Source organism: Strongylocentrotus purpuratus, unplaced genomic scaffold (genome assembly GCF_000002235.5).
Source record: "Strongylocentrotus purpuratus isolate Spur 01 unplaced genomic scaffold, Spur_5.0 spur5_scaffold_13, whole genome shotgun sequence".
NCBI lineage: Eukaryota > Metazoa > Echinodermata > Echinoidea > Camarodonta > Strongylocentrotidae > Strongylocentrotus > Strongylocentrotus purpuratus.
The window spans coordinates 8,439,500-8,461,949 of NW_022145598.1; the positions used below are offsets into that span (position 1 = coordinate 8,439,500).

Here is a 22,450-nt window from a genome sequence, read left to right on the forward strand (position 1 = left end):
ATGTCATCTTATGTGAAGTTCGCATATTCACAATGACTTTGCATAAATTAAGCACGGCTCATCGCTTGAGCTATGATAGTGGCGAGCCGATCGGGTCATGTCGTCACCGTAACTGCGGAAAATTTGACCTTTGGTGACACCTTATTTGGAGGGGTACTGAAATTGACCAAACGCTCGTAGGTTCACCATTGAAGCTAAATCCGAAAACTTAAATTTTTTACTTAATCTAATCATAGACCTAACTCTAACCCTAACCCTTACTCTAACACTAGATCTTCGACGTTTATGTAAATAAACCCTATTGGTGGGGTATTCGAAAGTTAAGCCAAATTTTGTTACACGAAAATAGCCTATCAGTAGAATATAGACCGTTGTGTTTGTTGTGTTTTCTTAATGTCACCCTCGTAAGATGATCTCCGTATTTTTTCCTAGCTTGGGCGCAAACGGAAATGCCACTGCAATCGAGCAATCTTTGATAAGCGGGGTTTTAAGCTTCACTTTGACTGATGACGTGAAGAAACATTCTGTTCCTGTCACGTTTACCCTTCGACATGAACAGGTGAAGTATCATTTGAAAGAATTTAACATGTAATGTAGGCTTCGACCAACCTTAAAGTTCAGTAGGCAAGCTTTCATCCACTCCTGTGGACTTTCTCAAGCCAAATGGGGAGGCGCCATAGCTCAGTCGGTAGAGCAGTGGTCTCGTATTCCTGCGATCCGGGTTCGAAACCAAATCGATGCGCTAGTGCCCTTTGGTAAGGCATTTATCCTCATTACCAGGTCACTCGGAGAGGACCTAAAGCAGTCGGTCCTCTGGTTGCTTACTAACAATCACTTATGCCTTCTTAGCAGTCAGGTAAAGTAACCACCACACACAAACGATTCTTCACACGTTTTTTTTTTCACTGTCTGCCGCCTCGGAATCACTGGAGAAAAGGTATTTATAGCTAATAGAAATAGATTCTTTCACCTTTCTTGACCAATCGTGTACTGCAAATTCAATAACATGGATATTATCCCATCCACTCTTGGGTCAATGCTAATGCGCATTGACCTGTAGCGCTGTACTACGTGTTAAAAGGCAGCAATTGCACACATGAATAGTCAATACCCAAATAACACATAAATGCACACAATGATGCCGATGTGGCTGTAAGAAAGTTTGACTGTAGACTCACGATTTTAATTTTTAAATTATTCTTTCTAACATCGGTGAGTTGAAAAATATTGTATTTTACTGCTATTTAGGTGTCATCGATTGTCACTAAAGTACCGATTTTTAGTGAAATCGTTTGAGTTTTGTACAGTGGTGTTTGAAATGTTGAGAATCAATAGAACAGCCAGGATAGTAATGCAGCTATGTGTGATCACATCCAATGTTATGTCCAGTATTAAGGGTGTGTTCTGCTACTGCTGAGTGATATGGATTGCTCAATCTGAGGGCTCTTTTGTGTTCCTTCAATCGATCACTCAGTGTTCTCCCTGTTTCTCCAACATCTGAATTGTGACAATTAATGCATGTTATCTTGTCCACAAGAGTAGATTGCCTAACTTAATTAAGGTTTTTAAGGGTGGTAAAAGCCTAAATGATTTGTTACGATCACCCTTACCAATATAAAACAGTTTTTTTAAAATAAATCCACACATAATTTTTTTTTTTAAATCAAATTCTTTGCCATTAAAATAGCACCTGATTTCGTCCTCATTGTATTTTAAATAAGTCTTTTTTACGACTTTAGAATCACATTTTCAATTGATGAATACACCACCAAAAACACACGGTAAATCAATTATGAATCATATTGAATTCATCATAAGTGTTATTATTTTACGTATAGTCTTTTGTCTTTGACCAAGGAAAATTAGTTTATTCATTAGTTTATTATTATTTGTCTATTTTTATTCATTCATTTCTGAATAGTTCATCGCATTATATTATGATAAAGATGAGAATAAACATACAATAACCATCATAGCAGAAGACTTAAAATGGAATTGCGATAATTTTCAGTAATACTAAGGAAACACACCGAGGTATATAGTAAAATGAACCAAATACCCCATTTCACTTACTTCTATTGACCGGTCTACGCCAGACCGGTCTTGGCTAGAGCAGTCTAACGTGCAGTGTGAAAACAAAACATGCCATATTAATAGTAATATTAGTCCATATTGATAATTAGTCCTACTCGCGTGTTGAATCACAGGAGCTTGATGATGACGAACAGACGATCGTGGTCAACGGGAAAACAAGGAAAAGAATAACCCGGGCTAAATGCGTATTTTGGCGGGAAGCTCGAAGGTGAGAGGTGAAAGGTTTCCATAAGCCACTATCTCATATCGATGCAGTTAACAAAACTCCTCAATTTTTGTTTTGCAATTTAGGGTTGAGTTGTTACCATATTATCGAACTTGACGTTGGTATCATTGGAAAGTCTGTTCATTCCCTTTTACAATGACGCCCCATGTATAATGATTATGTTATCATTGAATGTGCAGTACACCTGAATATGGAGGAAAGTCAACAGTGAAATGCTGCAAAATTTATTTTTATTTTCAACAGTGAATTATTCAATGAAGAGGGAAAGAAGAATGTTTTTCAATGATACCATGTTGAGGTATGATTGAAAAAAATTAACAAAACAGATATCGACGTTCAAACTTGAATTGCATAACTTTTTTTGTAAAGGATTTCTTCTTCCTCTTCTTTCTTGGTTTTTAATGTCCTCTATTTTACTTTATCATTTTCCTCTCATCTTTTACCCGCTATCCCTGTGGTTGTCCTTCTTTCCCTTTCTTCATCTTCTATTCTTCTTAACTATCGTTTCTTTATTCCTTGACTCTTAATGTGCCATTCAGATAACCTCCCTGTGTCGTATTCGCTTTTCCAAACGGAAGGTTGACTATTGGCTTGTAGTTTATTTAAGTATTTCTAGTATAACACTGATACATAATGTGATGACAGGGTTGTCATGTAACAAATTACGATATGAAATGTGTTTCCACACGGCGCTTTGATAAGGCACATTGCAATCCTCCTATTATTGGTTCCTATTTCATAATTCTATGTATTTTATGATTCCGTTCATATTCTGTGATTATGTAAGCGCTATGATACTTTTTTAGTTTTTAGTGTTCCAAATAGTCGATAATATCCACCAATATCAGCTTTGTCTGCGCCGATCGGCACCCAATGCATGTCTGCAGATTTGGCTCACTTCGTTCCATCAGATCTTCGCGTCGGTTACAAAAATTCTTTTGACTAATCAAGCCCTTATTCCCGAAGGGTCATATGTAACGTTTGTGAAATATACCACACCTATCGCCTAAGTGTTGGGCCCAGTTTACCTGACTCTTTTGGGAAAATTTGACAGCAAATCTGCGAAAACTCGCGTCTCGAACCTACACTTCTTCTACGAAATACAGGCATTTAATTACAAGATTTTGCAAAAAATGATATAGAGATCAACGTTATTGTCTGAATGTATGAGCATGTTTTCACTGAAGTACATGTAAAACGATTAGTTGATTTTATAATTTAAAAAATGAGAGTATTTGCATTCAAATTACCCGAACTTTCTTGAATATAGGGAAATGTTCTCCCAAAAGTTCGTATAACCCGACATCCCGACACGACGCGAAGATCCGATGAAACGTAGTAAATCCTGTAGGATTAATTGAAAATTCGCACTTGTTGGAAATGGCAAGTTAAAAAAGAACTCTTTCATCTAATTTTCCTTTGGTCTAACCAGAGTATGGTCAGATGCTGGGTGCAGTCTACTTTCTAACTCGTCATCGTCCGGGCGGTCATCATGTCGCTGTGCTCATACGACCTCCTTCGCTATCCTTATGCAGATCGTCGAATACGAGGTCGGTGGGGGGGGGAAGCTATACTTTAAAGTGAAATCCAACTTTAAGAATAAACTATTTTAAAAGAAAAAAGAAAATGAAAGATATAGACCGGTGAAAGTTTGAACTAAACCGGGACAAAATGAGAAAGTTATGATTTTGTGCCATTGTCTCGATTTGTCTCTAATCATAACTTAAACGTGAGATGATATGGTATTTTTGTAAGAAAAAAAAATAACTGAACAACTCACGTAATGATACCTGTCGGGTAACTTAATCCGGTGATTCCTGCAAGAATTCTTCAAAACACTAAATATATATTTGTTTACCAAGGAAAGCCCCAGTAATTGCCGGGTACCCATTTACACCTTGGCGGGGAGTTGCAAATATGGATTAACGTCTTGCCATATATGACGTTTTAATGTCGGGATGGGATTCGAACCCTCATCTCTTGGATTGTGAGTCAAGACGTGAACGAATCACTATATACCACGAAGCCTCTACTACATCTTTTGTGTTTCATTTCCCAAACTTTCAGATTCCGGCAGTGCACCAAACCGCTCTGAAATGGTTGACCTATTGCTCACCATTTTCACCTTTACTTATCTCGGGTAAGTCGCCAAAGACGTTTGTTTTCAATTTGTTACTGTTTGATACATGTAATTTCATTTCAATTGAATGTAAATATTTGTCCAATGTAAGTTCAACATGGAAACTTATTTCGGTCACGTGTCTAGACAGAGGCTCAAGCATAGTAGTGGCAGAGTAATAATTATACATACTATTTATTTTTGTTAGGTTATAGCTTGTTTTCCGTTTCCTTGTAATTTAGCTGTCTCTGTGTCTGTTAGAAGACAACATTTACATTTACAATATTCAATGATCGTTGTCGCGGTTGAAATCGAGTCTAAAGTGATGAAATTGTAAAAAAAAATAAACTCTTTATGTTGTATAGCCTCTCAAGACTGATATTACTTTAACTTTAAAACAATGTTTCTTGATTACAATCGACATATTCGTTTTTCCCCTGTTGAAACAATATATCAGAACAGCATATTCTGAGATTTCCATGGTCCCATCTACCATGGAATGGCCGTTGGCGTTATTTGAAATTTACCGGGAGCATTGGTAAATTTATTATTAATTATTCAATTTCTCGAAAGCAAAAGTGTTTTAGGGGCTAGTGATAACAATATATCCACATGGGCATCCAAATATATCAAAATTTTAAAGAATTACTATCCATTCAATTTTCGAAATTGCCTAAAGCTTTGCATTACCTTTAACATCCCTATTTGATGCAGATCTCTTAAATCAGATCGTACGTTTATTCACAAGAACCTGGTAGTGGCTCTTATGATTTCGGATCTTCTATTCATCGCCGGCGTAGGAGAAACTAAGATTAAGGTCAGAGTCTGGTGATCTGTAGTATTTTATGTAGGCTTTCATTGATACTCCCCAGGGAGCGGAGTGTGTACATTATCATGTGAGAATCCAATGACCGGGGTAATAATAACTGTAATGTGGAGCGAGCAGAAGCCTAGTAAAAAGTACTATACACATGTAAATGTTATAATTATTATTATCATTATTATTATCATTATTATTATTATTATTACTTGTATTACAGTACTATCATATACTTTTCACAAGCAGGGTACATGTTTCATACCATAACTTTATTCGATATTAAAATAAAACAAAGGAACATAACACTAATCATATCATATTAAATAAAAGTTAAGCCCAGGTCATGAAAAGGTTAATTACATGCAGGGCAACCATAGAAGTACAATGTACTATAACATAGAAAACAATTACTTACATATACATGTAATACCAAAAGTGTTCAAGCTTCAGAAACAATTAATATTCAGAAAAGGTATTGTCTTTCTGCCGCTGAGAGCAAGAAGGACGAGTTTACTTTATAGTTTGATTTTGTAGTTCACGCCCTTCTGGCTCCCAGCAGACGGTACAACACTAATAATGGACGCACTTACTGATGATTTTCTAACGGTTTGATTTCCCCTGACTTCTAAGAAAAAATGTAACGCTTGTAAGTAAGCATCCAGGGGACCCATGGCTTTAAGTCCTCTTTGAGGGATTTAATAATGAGAATGAATGCCTTAACAAAGGGTACCAGCGCATTGACCTGGTTTCGACCCTGGGACCTCGCTACTATTTTACTGAGCAATGCCACCTCCTCTTTGCTAGTTTTGACAATGGACCCAATAAACAACCTTGAGGGACACATGATTAGGCTGATAATGGCCAAAGGTCTAGGCCTGACCGTTTAAATGTTTGTTTCATTATTCGAAGTCCATTTATACCAACGACAGGGTACGCAGACCTGACGAAATATGTTATACTATTTTGCTCATAATTATATGGTTATGACTATAATCATAATCAAAATGTCTTGCTTAAATAAATTTATGTTCCTATGAAGGTGTGATCTTTATCTGTCATGACCCTGTATTTTTACAACTTTTTAAGTCGTTTTTTTTTTAATTGATGATTCTATTTCATGTCATTATTAACATTGTAAACATAGTGCAATTAGTCCCAGGACCATTACTTTGTTTCTTTTAATAAACTAAACCATATTGAATTGACTTGATTTGAGTTATCTGCTTTATCATAAATTATGGTCTCATTCCTACAGATTGCATGCAAAGTAATCGCCATCCTCCTTCATTTCTTCTACCTCTCCGTCTTCTCCTGGATGTTGACGGAGGGACTGCATCTTTACAACATGGTAGTGAGGGTCTTTGGTTCGGAGACCAGTCGCTGGAAGGTCTACTCCCTGCTGGGATGGGGAATCCCCGTCTTAGTGGTTGGCATAACAACGGCGATTGACCATGATGGATACGGGTCGGATGGAGGGTTCGTCGCACTTTAATGTTGTTCATCTGATAGTCACTGGAATCACTAGAAAAGATTGAGAAAGAATGAGAGGGAGCGAAAGAGAATGAGGGAAGAGGGAAGAGGGAGAGAGGGAGAGAGAGAGAGAGAGAGAGAGAGAAAGAGGGGAGAGAGAGAGAAAGAGAGAGAGAGAGAGAGAGGGGGGGGGGAGTAAGGAATACTAGAGTGTCGATGCTTGGGTGGTTTGAACTTTAAGATATAGTATGACAGTTATTTGGGGTGCGCTATCAAAACATCTTTCGTACATTATTTTGGACGAAAACGCCCGGTATGCGCTTGATTTCAACTGAAAAACGATTGCTTCCTTTCACAGCTCTGTTATTTTTAATATCTAATTATTTATCTTGCTAGATGTTGGCTGATCGTTGAGCGTGGATTTATCTGGGCTTTTGTTGGTCCAGCCGTAGGAATCATCGTGGTAAGTTCCAAATTAATTATTTACCCATCTTAATGCCATTCATGCAGCGAAGTATCCTGCATAATGTACGGAAGCTTAAAAGTGCCGATGAAATGACGACAAGATTTAGGAAAAGTAGACGGGAATACAATGTGTTGGAACTCGGCAAGTCGACTTTAATACAAGTAGAAGAAGAAGTTGAGATGGCGGATCGTTTCAATTCGACAGGTCGACTTCTTTGGGATGAATACATGAGACTCAGAAAAGTCAACTTATTTAGGACAAGTTGACTTTGAGAGTTTCAATAACCCGTCTTCTCGTCTTTTAACTTGTGTTCCCGTCTTCACGTCCTAAACAGGTTGACTTGTTGAGTTCAAACAACTTGTCATCTCGTCATCTTATCCTAAACAAGTCGACTTGCTGAGTTCCCGCGACTTGTCATCTTGTATTCTCGTCGTAAAGAAGCCTATACTTTCCGAGTTCCAACAAAATTTAATCATCTTCTTGTCTTCTTATCCTAAATTATCTCGTCATCTCATCGGCACTTTTAAGCTTTCCTAGTAGGCCCCTGTCCGATTACCCAGAGAAACAACAACCAAACTCTTAATGGGCCCCGATGTCCTACATGTTTATCAATTTCTGTAATTAGATACAGGTTCTGTATTCTGATAATGAATTTAATGAAATCTGTGAAATTCAAAGGTAGTAATCGGGTCGTTTACACATGTATACATAACGATTCTTAAGAAGCTTGCAAGAACTTATTCTGCAGTATCCGGAGTTTTATAGTCCTTATGTTTTATGTCAAAAATGTATTAATTTGCATTCAGTAACTAAATATTATGTATATGTAATTATTCATTCGGATTCAAACATATACGTTGAGCTACTGTATATTCAATCAAGCTTGCTAACGTTACTAACACTAAATTTACATGTTTTTTTCTATCTCACTCTCTTTCTCTCTTTCTCTCTCGTCTTATTATATTGTATGCCATCACAAATATACATGTTCTTTGGATTTAACTCTACTTTCCGATAACATGTCATGACATAATACTCGAAAATAACTCGCCTTGTATTCCTTGTTCCTTTCTTGCAGGTTAATATGGCTGTCATGTGTATGGTGCTCAAAATCATCATTCAATCGACGAATGTAAAAGCTGGGAGCAGCAAAGAACAAGCAAAGTAAGACAAATTACTTTTTCTAAATGTACAGAGAGGCCTGTGCCGCTCAGGTCTCTGAAGCTCCTTTTCGCGCCACTTCCATTTTGGAATGTGCTTTCTCATTCTCCAATATAAATAATGTAATAGAATCAAACAAAACTTGCACCGAATGTTCACATTCGTAACAATGCTCATGAGTGGGGGGGGGGGGGGAGGGGGAGGGGGGAGATGAATGTATGAAAAACGAATTTGGTAATATTTGTTATTTATAGCTGAGGGATTAGGAAACTTAGGAAGTCGAGATTTTTTTAAGCATAACCAAGATTTGAATGTACAATGTGTAGTGTAATGAGCAAATATTATTTAAATCATTATGTTTAGTTAACTGGTTCAAAAGGTCCATCTAATTCATGACCTATAAGTCATAATTATCTATTCATGCCAGCCTACCTGGAAATACAAGTCAATTACAAGATTCAAGATTAGTTATATATAATTAACATGTCATACCTTTCTGGTTTTTGAACATAATTTATAATAGTGATATATTGATATAATTCTGCGGAAGTGTCTTATCCTAGTGGATACATTACCGGGCTGTGGATCACATGGTTCGCGGCTCGAGTCCCGCCACGGCACTAATATCCTTTGGCAAGACATTAACCTACTTATGCCACACTTGACCCAGGTGAGGTGAATGAGTCCCTGGCAGGAATTAATTCTTTGAAATGCTAGGGAGCCATCATCACGGCAGCCATGCTAAGGCCGGAGTAATAACTGTAGACTCCAGGGGTGTCAAGTCTGACTGACATGAGCGCTTAACAAGATTAGTAACTCCATGCAAGAACCCACCATTATTTTATATTTTTACAGGGCTGGAGTCAAAGGCGCCATTTTCCTCCTCCCACTTCTTGGGTTAACCTGGGCCTTTGGTTTGATGGCCATCAACTCGGACACCGTTATCTTTCAGTATCTCTTCACCATCTTCAACTCGCTCCAAGGATTTTTCGTTTTCTTTTTCCACTGTCTTATGAATTCAGAGGTTGGTTATATTTTCAAACGATTTCCGAAAGGCGATAATTTATTATTGTCTTATCAAACCCTGGACTTTGATGAAAAAAGGTTCAGGCGGTGTTTCACAAAATGTGTCATCAGTGACAAATGACAGTTTTGTTATAAGCTAGTGAAATCCTTGCTTCTGACTGGTTATCAGCAGATTTGTCACTGATTTTTGTCATTTGTCATTGACAAAAGGCTTTGTGAAACACCCCCAGATATTGTTATCGGTGTATATATTGGAGCACCGGTATACAGTTTTAGTACCCTAACAGTTTAGTTAATAATCCAAACGTTTTACTTGTTTTTATGCCTTACTTTCCACATCAATTTCTGGTATTACTCAGTAGAGTAAAATTCTAAGAGAGAAATGTTGAAACAAATCGGTGATATTGAATAAGTCTTTCATTTGTCATTCGTGCAGGTTCGACAGACTTGGCGTCTAAAGCGAAACAGATTATGTAACCGATTGGTGATATTGAATTAGTCTTTTATTTGTCATTCGTACAGGTTCGACAGGCTTGGCGTCTAAAGCGAAAACAGATCATGCTTTCAAGAGGCGAATTCATCGATTCTAACGCCATCTCTGCTCATCTCGGGCTCAATGCTACAGGCGTATGTAGCTTTCTAATTCAAAATATCATCCACTCAGAAGGAGATGTTAATTTGAAGAAGTACCATGTCTTACCTTTTTTAATCATTACGCTCGTTGCAATCGAGACGTCGTTTCGATTGCGTGATCTATCTATCTATCTATCTATCAGGCTGTAGTTCATCCAGACGTTGGACAAAGCCTTCCTCATAACATTTCCATTCTCTTTTGTCTCTAGCTATCCTAGTCCAAGCGGCCGTTCCCATGTATGATGTTAGGTCATCTCTCCATCTTCTCTTCTGCCTTCCTCCTCTTCTCTTTCCCCTCCTTGGTTGCCATTCTTGTCCATCTATTGTCCAGAAGTCTTGCCACATGCCCAGCCCATCATTGCGTCATAACACGCCTCGGGCAAAAGCACAATTTTAACCTCCCCTTGAGCGTATCAAAACAACTATTTCTCTCAAAGCAATCATTAATACTAAACTATTAATCAAACCAGTGATTCGAATCTGCCCCGTTATACACTCATTAACTCAAGGCAATATTTGCGCTGTTTATTTTTTGTATTCGGTTTTCATACGATGTCACACTCTTATGGTGCGTCAAAGGCTGCGTCATTCACAAACGTAGTCTTACGTCAGAAGAAAACTCAGAATTGGGTCAGGGGCGCTAAAGCTTTTCAGATAAATTTGTCGCCATGTTTTCCTGAGTTGAATGCACAATTGTAAATTAGCTTTCTCGTTAACAAGGAGATATTATCTGCCTTTTTGAAGTAAGTAGGCCTACAAATCAGCATATATCTTTCATTCTCCCGCTCATGTTTTCCTTAACTACAGTCTTCAGGACAATGTGACCTCAACTGTGTTGATTACGTGATTGACCCGGAAGATATTCGCACGTCTAACCTGAGTACTACCCAAGGAAGTTCTCGCCGTGGCAAAGAGCAAACTTCTCGAAGTAATGTACAGGACATTAAGTTGACAGGTGTGAACTTTATTAGATATTAAAATTTGGCCATTTGTGTTTCCTGAGGTGGGAAAGGTATTGAAACAGGGGGACAAAAACTTCATTTCTTTTTCCTCCAAATAGTTGTACACAATATTTAACCATTGCAATGGAGGTTCTTTAATGTTTTAAAGCATTGTTTTGCTTGTCAGATAATCAAAGATTTTGCTTCTGATATAATCTTAGACATGCATATAATGTTCCACTGACTCTGTCACTAGCCGCCTTTTCTTTGTGTTACACGATAGCGATATGATCACAACAAGTTCATTTTCCATTTGAATAAGTTTCATCATTACGTGAAAGCCGCACTTTAATTGGGACCATTAAAACAATCAGCATGGTCAAGGTAATTTCATAATAACAACGTATTAATCCCTCAATAATGGAATTTTTTCTTGGATTATGATTCCTGAAGATATTCTTTTTATTTAATGAATAAAGTGAATATAGACGGTTTCATGTGAATTTAACATCTCTCTATGTGTCACTCTCTCTTTCTCTCTCTCTCTCTCTCTCTCTCTCTCTCTCTTTCTCCCTCTCACCCCATCTCTCTCTCTCTCTCTCTTCCCCATATTTCTCTTTCTCTTTCTCTTTCTCTCTCTCTCTCTCTCAGGAGCCAGTGACCCATCTCGCGGTCCCGTGACACGCCCCAGGAAGCGCCGCCCACAACCGGTAAATGTATATATAATTTTCGTATTTTATGACATGGAAATAAGAGGGGTTTGATACGTCAACGTTTTAGTCATAACCTGCTCAGGAAGCTAGCCAAATAACTATTTAATGGAGATAATCGTCATGCGATAAAATTTCAGCATAGTTGATAGCTTCCTCAATACAAAAAAAAAAAGAAATAGATGTACAAGCTCTGAAAATAGGACGTTTCTATTTAAACTGAGCCAATAATTTTCATAAATATCGCTTCTTATCTAAAAAGGGGGTTTCTTATAATATAATGGTAAACGTTTGCAAAATGAGAACACGTATCGCAATATCATCAAGTCAATATAGTTATGGAGTAAGACTAAGAGACTTGTGGATGTGTTTTGTGCTATGTATATGCCAGAATGCATTATTTATCAATATCATTCTACAATTGTAAAAAACTGGTAAATGCAATTTCCGATCTATTTGATAGCATTCCCTTTCATTTGGATCACATCTAAAAACTAGGTTCTCCGATGTGAAACCCCAATTGAAGAGAGCATCCCAGGTGCCATCTTGGAGGACACTGATTTGATGGAAGAGGTATGGCATTATTATTATTATTACATTATTATTTGTTTATCTTAAATGTTTTTTATTGTCAGAACATCAACATAAAAAATACAAAATATGTGTTACATTTGTCTTTTAGAAAATAAGCAATAATACTGTTGTACACATTTATAACTTCAACTTTAAAGCCCCACTGTACTACTTATAGCTACTTCCGCCCTCTATATAGCAAACAATGCCTAATCGGTGATCATTGGTCCCCCATGGTCCCCTTTTTCTTATGTTAATTGAGAGCTGATTTGATGTGATAACCACCTGTCAGTGACCATGCAGTGAGGTCTAATCCCTCCTAGCCAAACTAGTACAGACGGGCTTTAAATTGTTTTATTTGTCAGAACATCAACATTAAAAAATACGAATAATGTGTTATGTTTTTAACTTTAAACAGACGGTGTAGTTCATTTTAACACGATGTATAATATGATATTGTATCATTTTATGACAGAACATAAACATCACAAGACTATGAAAACCCATATTTTCTTTAAAATCTTTGATGGCATTATTGCCATAGTATTTGGTGTAGTCTCTATCTCATCTTCCCCATTTCCCTATCAGATTAAGTTTTGGCTCCACTATGGCTCCAAATGTATTTGTAGGTTTAAACTTGTTGCGTTTATGTGGGCGTGTATGTGTGTGTTTTTAAAACCATAATATTATGGTTTTCCTTTTCAACTCTTTGACAGGTGAGAGTTACACATCGTATCATCGAGAACGATGATTGGACAGTGGAAGAGAAGCGTCACGTGACTCGTAAGATGATGAAGAAGAAGCCCTCGACCAACCAATCAGAACCGAGAGATGGTGTCTCGCGCGGCAACGACGCGTCAGCTGACTACACCGGCCCCGCCCAACCTGCTTACGCCACAAGGAAATGCCCACAATATTCGGCTCCAGGGCAATCTGATGGAAGAGGGGCATTGGTACGCACACCGCCAACAAACGACAACAAGGATGAACCGTCCAACGGGAGCATAGATCTCGCAATCAAGAACGTCCTCTTTAATGGAGGGGGTTACACCCAATATTCCAAGGGGAACGGAAAGGGAAAGCTGTCTGTGGCAAAAGGAGCGAATTCAAGGGTAGACCTGCCCGATTTACCTGGATCTAGCCAGATGGAACACCCCTCGCCTTCATCCTCCAACGCAGAGGGAGATTCCGATGACGGTGCAGATTTTTAATCTGAATCCATTGAGGTTACGTCATCAGTCATCGACTAATAAATATTTACGGAAAACATCCCCGAAATTCACCTATTTCCTTTAACATTAGACCATAATTACGTTTAAGAATATCAAACATTTTATTATTATATCTATAATTTTGTAGTAAATTAAAAACGATTCGGGAGGTGTGATTTTTTTTGTCAAGATGTAGGTGTATCGTTGAAATGCCGATCCTTTAATGAAACAGACTATATATAAAATACCTTAAATACCGAAAGGTTAATTCGTTATAACAGTAAGCACATGTACCATTACCCGCCTTAATTTTGACTTATGTCATAAATACAAAATACTTATTTAATGGTTATTATCAGAAGTCTCGAGGCTTTGATGGAACCAACAACAACACGATTACTGCACGTTCAGAATATGTAATGAGTACAGGGCGCATATATTCATTGGCGTGTTAAGTCGACAATTATCAAGTCTATTTTGATGTTCAGAGCAGTGACTAAATACAAGTCTCCTTATCGAGGTGCCTTATTTGGGTATTTTCCCGGCTTAAACTAAATTTATGAAGCCAGAAACGCAGCTAAAGATAACTCTGGCCGATTTGCAGACTCAAATTGTGGAAATTCGCGGAAGTAATAGAAACCTTTCAAAAGTAGACAAAGAAAGATTAATCCTGCCTAAGGATAACATCGAGAAGCAGCCTCATTTACGTAATATATAAACTACCTAAACTGTATACAAAGGACAATTACTCGATTTTTATATGAATTTCATTTAAGGGATTAGATGACTTTGTTTCAGATTCTGAAACAAAATCCTGGATTTAGCTCATGCTGCAATGATAATTATAAACCTTTAGGGCAGTCAGTAACCCCATGATTTTACAAGCCGATCAACTGTCTGATCATTTTATCAAGACATTTATGATTGAAAATCGAAATCAAATTTTGCGTTTTCCTAACGGTTTTTATAACACTACAGTCTACTGGGGAAAACGAGTATCGTAAAACCGGTCACCCAAAGATTTTTATTTTTTTGAGGCACTTCATGATCATTTTGAAGCGCAATTTTTTTAGGGCTTCAATATTACAAAATATCAAAGACACTGATAACACATCGGACCATGCATCTCAGATTTTAAGCGATTTTTAAGCGATGCCTTAATTTAATCACTGTTTAATCAATTAATATCATATCGACTTTATTCCGCCAGTCGAGAATGCATTTTTGAGCGGATTATTTAGACGGATGTGCCCTATATGTTTATGGTATATTCATAGGTAGGTGTCAAGCACACTGATATGATGGTGTATGGCATTTATTGTAGGAACATTTTATGCTGCTGTTATTTGCCTTAAAAAAATTGATAGTTGGTGTTGTAAGAATTCCATACATAGTTATGTTAGAGTTGGTAAGTTTACGTATCAGTTAAAGCATTTATGCCTGCCTTTATTACTGTATGAAATCCAACTCATGGTTGCAATAAATGAATGAATACATTTTTTTAATATACACAAATAAAACAGATTATCAATTTCGGTGTTAATTATTACATTTCGGTGAGTAGTAATGGGTCAAACACTCTTGTATAATGGCGTACGGTATTTATTGTGAGAGCATTTCTATGTTTCTTTTATTTCTCTTTAAGAAAATTGATGGTTGATGTTGTAAGAATTTCATACTGTTCTGCTTGTGGGTGTACATGTTCAGTTTTATCTAGCTTTATGTCAAATATTTAAGAAAATGTGAACTTTGTGAATCGTGTTGATAAAGGACGTGACGTGTAAGGAGTATGGCTTAAATATATTTTGTATTGAAGTCTATGGTGTAAAGATAGATATCATACTGTTGTTCGTGCAGTACCATAGTGTTTGAATGTTATTTTAAGAAGTTGATGACTGTTTAGATAGATTTTGGTGATTTCGTTGCGTTCGCAGTTTACATATTTTGAATGGTTGGTAGTGTACAGCTTTTGTTTTATGTTAGAGTTGGTAAGTTACGTATCAGTAAAGCATACATACATGAAAAAGGTTGTAATTATTCGGATTTAATTATTAGATTTTGGTGGGTAGGAGTAAATTATGTATATATTACTGTATCAACTTAGAACAGTGTTTGTTTAAACTGTTTCTTATCAGCATGTTAAGTGCATGTATTGCCAGTGACTTTCCTCTCTTAACCTTTATTATACACAAAAAACTGGAATGTGATAGACTCGTCGCAAGTTGGTAGGATTGTAATAAATTATAGGAATTGCCAAAAAAGTTTAAAAAAATTAGAACCAAAAAATGACATTGACCGTTACGAAGTGAGTCTACTGTAGAAATTGCCATATTTTGAATCACTGAATTGGGGGAAAATCATGAAATCAATCAATATAATACATGATGTAATTTGAATAATTGAATTGATCTTTCTCTCGGTGGACATATCACTTACAGGAGTTATTCCAAACCTATTTACTGAAATAGGATATAAAATATAAATGAATATATTTCGACTGATGAATAGATATATAACAAGATTTTTTCAACCTCAAATAAAAAAAAATATATTATTAAACTATTGTAAGGCAGATCCAAAAAGTTAATTATACTTAAATATATTAAGGCGATTTCTTACTTGAGTAAAATTGTTAGTTTCCTTCTTATCATTTTTTTGTTACTAACTGATCGTTTAGTGTTATTCAAATCTCGAATACATACCCCTTTTTTCTATTACTAATATAATTATAATGGATCGGAAATGGAACAACGGAATATGTTTTACGTGTATCTGTTGATTAAAGCAGATTACTTTATTCAGCACGTATCATTCCAGGTTTCTTTGGCTGCCATCATTGTTAATCATTTTGAAAGATCTCACGGAACTTAGGGCTATAATTGATTCAAATAATGTTAGTTTTGGAAAGTGTCCGTGACTGCGAAAATATATAATATTTTAAAACAGGATAAGCCTCGAAACTTTCTTAGGATGTCGAGACAAGTAACGGCAAGCACCCCTGATTTGAAATCAAAGACTTGTCAGACTAGGTCAGAGTAGATCATTCTTAATCATTTTTTAGAATATTAGTTTATTTCAGAGACTTATTTTTGGACAAACTAACATTTTACCAGCTAAGAGAGTTTAATATTGAAAGCGAAATAGTACGCAATTTACTTCCTCAGATGCTTAACACTAATTATAACACACCGATTGCAATAGAGATTTTGTTTCACTTTCAAATTGTAGTCAAGTTTCATCGCTTCATTTCATGTGTAATAAAGTGACCGTGTGCATTGTGTAGTTCACATCCTGGCTGTATTTGTTCTTCTTTCATGTATAAAGTTCATGTTTAAATGAAACGAAATGAAAAGGAAATAAGTACAACAAGCTCTCTCTCTCTCTCTCTCTCTGTCTCTATCTCTCTCTCTCTCCATTACCCGTTCTCTTTTTTTTTCTCTCTCTCTCTCCCACGCACCACACACACACACACGCACACCTTATCACACACACACACGCACACACGCACACCTTATCACACACACAAACACACACACGCACACCTTATCACACGTACACACACACTCATACGCCCCTCTAGCTCTCATTCTATATCTATTTATCTTTGTCTCATTACCTTTCTCTTATTTCCTTTTACTTATTCTCCCCTCTCCCCCTTCCCTTTTTCGATTTCTATCGGATTGCCCCTCTTATCATGTCAATCACTTTCTATCTTGTTTTAGTCTCTGTCCTTCCCTTTCTCCTCATCACACTTCCTCTATTAAACACCGTTCTCCCTCCCCCTTTCTCTCCCTTCCTTTCTCAATCATACCCAAGAGCCCAAATTCACAAAGGAGGTTTGTCGACAAACCTAGGTTTATGTGCGTCATTTGACGCGTTTCGACGCATTTTTACAAACCTTGGTCTGTAAAAACGTAACATAAACATGGGTTTGTCGACAAACCTCCTTTGTGAATTCGGGCCAAAGTGTCTGTGAAAACCCACACTTGAATAAGCACAGGAATAGTAAATTAGCATTCCCGCCCATGCATTTACTACGCATAATTCTAAGAACAAATATACACAATACAGCAAGAAAATATATAAATAGAACGCTACACTAATGGCTCACTTTTGCGCTACTCTCCAGGAAAGTTTTATGATGTAAACATTCGAATAAAGTTTTGTTTACACAATAACCGGAAAAGAGCCTTCAAATTGGCCGAAAGTGAAATAGGCGTAAGTGGTCTAAGTAGGCTAATATGCTTCATACTTACGCTATTGAAAAGGTCCGCAAATTTGAAGAAAAACCCTCTCTTTGAAAAATGATATAACAAAATTCTACGTAAAAAACAATACACCGAAAGTAACATATAATTGTATAATTGAGCTTGAAAGTAGGCCTACAAAAGCTTTACAGTGCGTCCCAGAAAAAACAAAACCAAGAATTATTAATGTTTTATCATGTCTTAATCACAACTATAATTAGTAAATGACACATATTTGTAAAGCTTAGATTGTTCTCTTTCATTTGATGCAACTCATATTATGCATATTTTACGCATGTGTGATTAAAAATAATTTAAAGGTGAAAGACTTGATGCATGGCTGATCGTCAACGAAACGGAGTTAAGTCTTTTGTCAACTCTGTTTGTTGTTACGGCAGGCAGCTAGTGAAAACGAATTAGTTTAATCAAATTGTGGAAATGCAAGCATTACTTTAAACAAATAGAACCTTTTTATTCCTGGCTCATATTTCCTGACTGAGGTTTCATATAAAAGTGCAGAATATGAACTTTCTAGAAATGTAAAATTCAGATAACGCCTGCCAAATTACTTTTTGGTACCCTCTCTTCGATTTGTTTTAAATCACTCATGCGTGAAATATGCATTATATGAGTTGCATCAAATGAAAAAGTTTTTTCTGGGACGCACTGTATATGTATTTACAAACTTCATCAGTTTATTTTGAGAGATCTCTCTTTTTTATTGCCTATTGATGCCCTTTGAAACTTGAGAAAATAAATTCTAGATCAGTTTCTCTTTTGCTTACTTTGATTGTCCGATTGTTGCTATCTGAAGTTGTGATGATTAAACTTTAAAAGAAATTAAGAGAGAGAGAGAGAGAGAGAGAGAAGAGAGAGAAAGAGAGAGAGAGAGAGAGAGAGAGGAAAAGAACGCGGGGGAATGTGTGTGCGTCGTGAGAGTGCTTGCACGTCAAGATGCGTGCGCGTGTGTGGGAGAAAGAGTGTTTGTAATAGTATGATGAGAAAGAAAGGCAGATAGAAACTTAATCGAAAATAAATTACCATCAATCCATGTCTTCAATCTTGTATCTTTTCCCATATTGCTATTCTACATTCTAAATGTGATCGGAATTCTTCAACATTTTCCTGCAATTCTAATATTCGCAAACACTACAGCTGTCGGACAAGAACTCTAAACTTTAACATGAAATTACATTTTCATCTGTCATCATTTCAATATCCCGTCTTCTGGAAGGTAAGTGTTTGGACTGAGATATTTTACGTCAAACAAATAATACCAACACCTTTCGATGTACTATGGCAGCCAGTATTTGATAATCGGCTCAGCCTAAATCAAAAGAACTATTATGTCAGTTGGACTCTGATTAAAATAATCATTACCGAAGTGTTTTTTTTTATCTGACTAGTGTCCTTCAAATATGCAAAACTGGATACTAAAAACGATCATCACTGTTCAGAAAGAAACAGAAAGATAGGAAAAGGAAAAGATTGAAGAAAACACCAGGGCTCCACTTTATGTAATTTTTAATGTACTATAAATTAAAGTGAATAAAATTCACTGTACGATTATTATTCATTCATCACGTATTTGATAGTTTACAAGCAATATTTATGACATTATGAACTCTAGAAGATCACATTGTTATTAGATCTCCATTCAAACAGCCAAAGGAATAAAAGATGGATATTCAATGTTTTTTAGATAATTTTAAAATGCTATCTTCTGATCTATCTTAATCTTGGTGATGAAAAATTTAAGTATAATGTTCTCAAAGAGGAACATTAAGGAGGATAAATAGAGTTTCTCATTCTTTTTCTTTCTTTCAAAATTCAAGATTCTACTGTACTCTTATATAAAGAGCAAAGGGAAAACGATAAATGAAGAAGAAAAAAAAAGGACATCAGAAAGACGGGTACTGTCGGATTAAGTGGGGAGGGGGGAATAAACCGACCCTGCCACTTTTAGAACAACATTTGAAATTCATTAGTAAATTACACAAAAATTGTTAACTTTTTCTTCCTTGCTTTCATCTTCCCCACCATTTTAAAGAATGTTAAATCTACCTCTGGGACAAGTGTAATACTGCCATTAATTTGTGTTTTTTTTTCAGGCCCAAGTGAAGCATTAACCATGGCTAAAGTATATACCCAGAGGCTTAGATTCAAAGGATGGACTCCGCTCTTGTTCCTATTGATCGTCCTTGGTTTTGGTCCGGTCGGATCAGACACCCGTTCTTTGAGTCCTGAATATTTGAGTTCACTCTCAGTCAATGACCAAAGAAACGTCCTCTTGAACAATCTTAACATTGACAAGATAGAACTGAATGTTTTTCAGCAGTTCGAAAATGTTTTGAGGCTTAACCTTAGCCATAACAGTTTAATTTTCCTCCGTAATGGAACGTTTCGAGGACTACAGAAGATGCAGGTCTTGGACCTACACAGAAACAAGATCAGTACCATTAGATCGGGAGCATTTTCAGATCTGTCGGAATTAACAAGCCTTGATTTGAGGAACAATGACCTGACATCGTTATCCGACTGGTTGAGGACATCGCGTCTGGGAAATCTGAGAAAACTTTATCTAGATTTTAATAACATACCTCTCATTGAACATGGGGACTTTGAGGGTTTGTCTTCTCTCTGGTTTCTTCACCTCTCACGGAATGGTATTCGAGAAAAGGGGCACGGTGCCTTCTCTAGATTAAAAGAAATATCTGTACTAAATTTTTCTTATTTTGAGCTTCTCCATGAACTTGATCTTAGTCATAATCATCTGAGGGAGGTGAGCAGAAACCAGTTTCTTGGACTTCGTTACTTAATCGAACTTGATCTCCAGCACAACAACATCAGTTCTCTTGCGGAAAATGCATGGGCAGGTATGATTAACTTATTGAAACTACGTCTATGTTACAATAGGATCACTAATCTAAAAAATTCTTCTTTCGCTGGTTTAGGTAATGTAAATGTACTGTTTATTCGTTATAATTCCATAAGCACCATTCGAGACGACGCTTTCAAGGGTTTGGACAGTTTAGAAAATCTCGACTTGACAAACAATCGAATCCAAATTTTACGATCTAGAATATTCATGGAGCTTCAGAACAGTCTGATTTACCTCCACTTAGAAGAGAACTTGATCCAGGTCCTTTCACATGACACATTTTTTAATTTGACAAACCTAAAGAGATTGCACCTAAACAGCAATGCGATAGTCAGCATCACCCCTGGTGCTTTTGCTCAATTAAAGCAACTGCAATTCTTAAATCTGTCAGGAAATGCGTTGGCGACGTTACCTGGAGATATCTTTCAGGCGACAAATCAAGTCCAAATAATTGACTTATCAGGAAATGATTTGACGATATTGCCGACGGGGCTCTTCTCGAAAACGTTGAAGCTCAAAGAGCTGGATCTTAGGCGTAACTCTTTAAGGACTCTTCCGAAAAAGGTCTTTCCATTAAGTAATGTCGATACCGTTAGGATTGGCCTTGACCTGAAGCTGAGCGGGAATAACCTCGATTGCAACTGTTCGCTTGAGTGGTTTCGATTAGGTATCACAGCGAATAGTGGGACTGGAACACGGGAAGAGGCTAAATGCGAATCACCTCCTAGCCTTCGTGGACGTTTTCTTTCCGACCTTGGCAAACCGTTGCCTTGCACTCATGGGACTGATGTCGGCAACACGACCCATCTTCTGCCAGATCCGTCTGAAAATCGAACATCATTGAACGCTCTGAACGTTGTCCTCTTCGGCACTCTACCAACACTGGCTGTTGTTGTTGTTATTGGGGCGAGTGTTTATTTTGCGATCATCAAGAGGAGACGACTTTCTCAAGAATTACCGCTTGATCATGGTAATATAAGGTCACCAGGGAACGCCGACTTGGATGCCGAAGGTGTAAGATCTTCTCTTAATGCGGCCTCCACCTTTGTCAGGTTCAGCGATGGTCACGTGGGTGAGATTTCCAATACTTCAATAGATGGAGATTCTTTTAGTACGCTCGATCACACATACTACCATCGAGAGAGGGAAGAACTGTCTGGAAACGATGCATCTTCAATCGACTACGGTGTCCCAGGGAGGGTGGTGCACTTATGCCGTGAGACACAAAGGAGTTGGCCTCTATACCACAGCACTGACGCACAGGCGGGACAGGCATCACCGAGACCGATTATTACGAGAACGTACTTCGGTGTAAATAATAACGTCTAAAGCAAAATTGCTGTGAACTTAAGGTTGAGTCCATCCCTTGCGCAGGGTATTAATGTGAACACTACACTAAGAAGACCTACAATCAGTGGCAAATGACAGTTGTTGTCATAAGCTACTGATATCCTTGCTTCTGATTGGTTATAAACAGATTTGTCACTGATTTGTGTCATTTGTCATTGAAAAAAAGGCTTAATTTGTAAAACGGGTCTCTGGAGTGTAACTTCTTAGGGTAGATGATGCGACACGTTCTCTGGCGATAACTGCTCTGGGCTTTAGGTTTAGGGTCGCAATTTGGTTTAAGCTTAGGCTTATGATTGGAGTTTGGGTGAGGTATAGTGTTGTCTCACGTGTAGACGTTAGGTAATAAGTTGGTGTAGGAAATTACGGTAGAGCTATTGTCGCAGGAGCATTATTTTGTCGTACCACAACAGTACTGTAGAGTTTCTCATTCTTTGAGCACTTTAAGATCTATGCAGGGCTAGGCTTATTTGAATACATCTAATTAATAATAATATCACTTTAATTCAGAGCAATATGTTGGAT

At 37.1% G+C, this 22,450-nt stretch overlaps 2 protein-coding genes across 2 annotated transcripts; both read left to right on the forward strand.

Moving 5' to 3' along the window:
• Positions 1 to 3,812: 3,812 nt before the first annotated feature.
• LOC105439464 (cadherin EGF LAG seven-pass G-type receptor 1-like) lies at positions 3,813 to 13,450 on the forward strand. The gene is made up of 12 exons (XM_030983861.1): positions 3,813 to 3,870; positions 4,388 to 4,460; positions 5,154 to 5,256; positions 6,515 to 6,735; positions 7,126 to 7,192; positions 8,274 to 8,359; positions 9,212 to 9,380; positions 9,905 to 10,009; positions 10,823 to 10,970; positions 11,608 to 11,666; positions 12,165 to 12,239; positions 12,956 to 13,450. The coding sequence occupies exons 1-12, from the start codon at positions 3,813 to 3,815 to the stop codon at positions 13,448 to 13,450; spliced, it is 1,659 nt and encodes a 552-aa protein (XP_030839721.1).
• Positions 13,451 to 19,700: 6,250 nt separating this feature from the next.
• On the forward strand, positions 19,701 to 21,907 carry LOC105446402 (insulin-like growth factor-binding protein complex acid labile subunit). Its single transcript, XM_011683167.2, has one exon. The coding sequence runs from the start codon at positions 19,829 to 19,831 to the stop codon at positions 21,905 to 21,907; it is 2,079 nt and encodes a 692-aa protein (XP_011681469.2). The 5' UTR covers positions 19,701 to 19,828.
• The last annotated feature ends 543 nt before the right edge of the window (positions 21,908 to 22,450 follow it).

Coding starts and splice junctions, on each gene's coding strand:
- LOC105439464 (XM_030983861.1), top strand. CDS start 3,813: ATGTCGCTGTGCTCATACGACCTCCTTCGCTATCCTTATGCAGATCGT. Junction 3,871..4,387: donor TGCAGATCGTCGAATACGAG/GTCGGTGGGGGG, acceptor CCAAACTTTCAG/ATTCCGGCAGTGCACCAAAC. Junction 6,736..7,125: donor GGATACGGGTCGGATGGAGG/GTTCGTCGCACT, acceptor TTATCTTGCTAG/ATGTTGGCTGATCGTTGAGC.
- LOC105446402 (XM_011683167.2), top strand. CDS start 19,829: ATGGCTAAAGTATATACCCAGAGGCTTAGATTCAAAGGATGGACTCCG.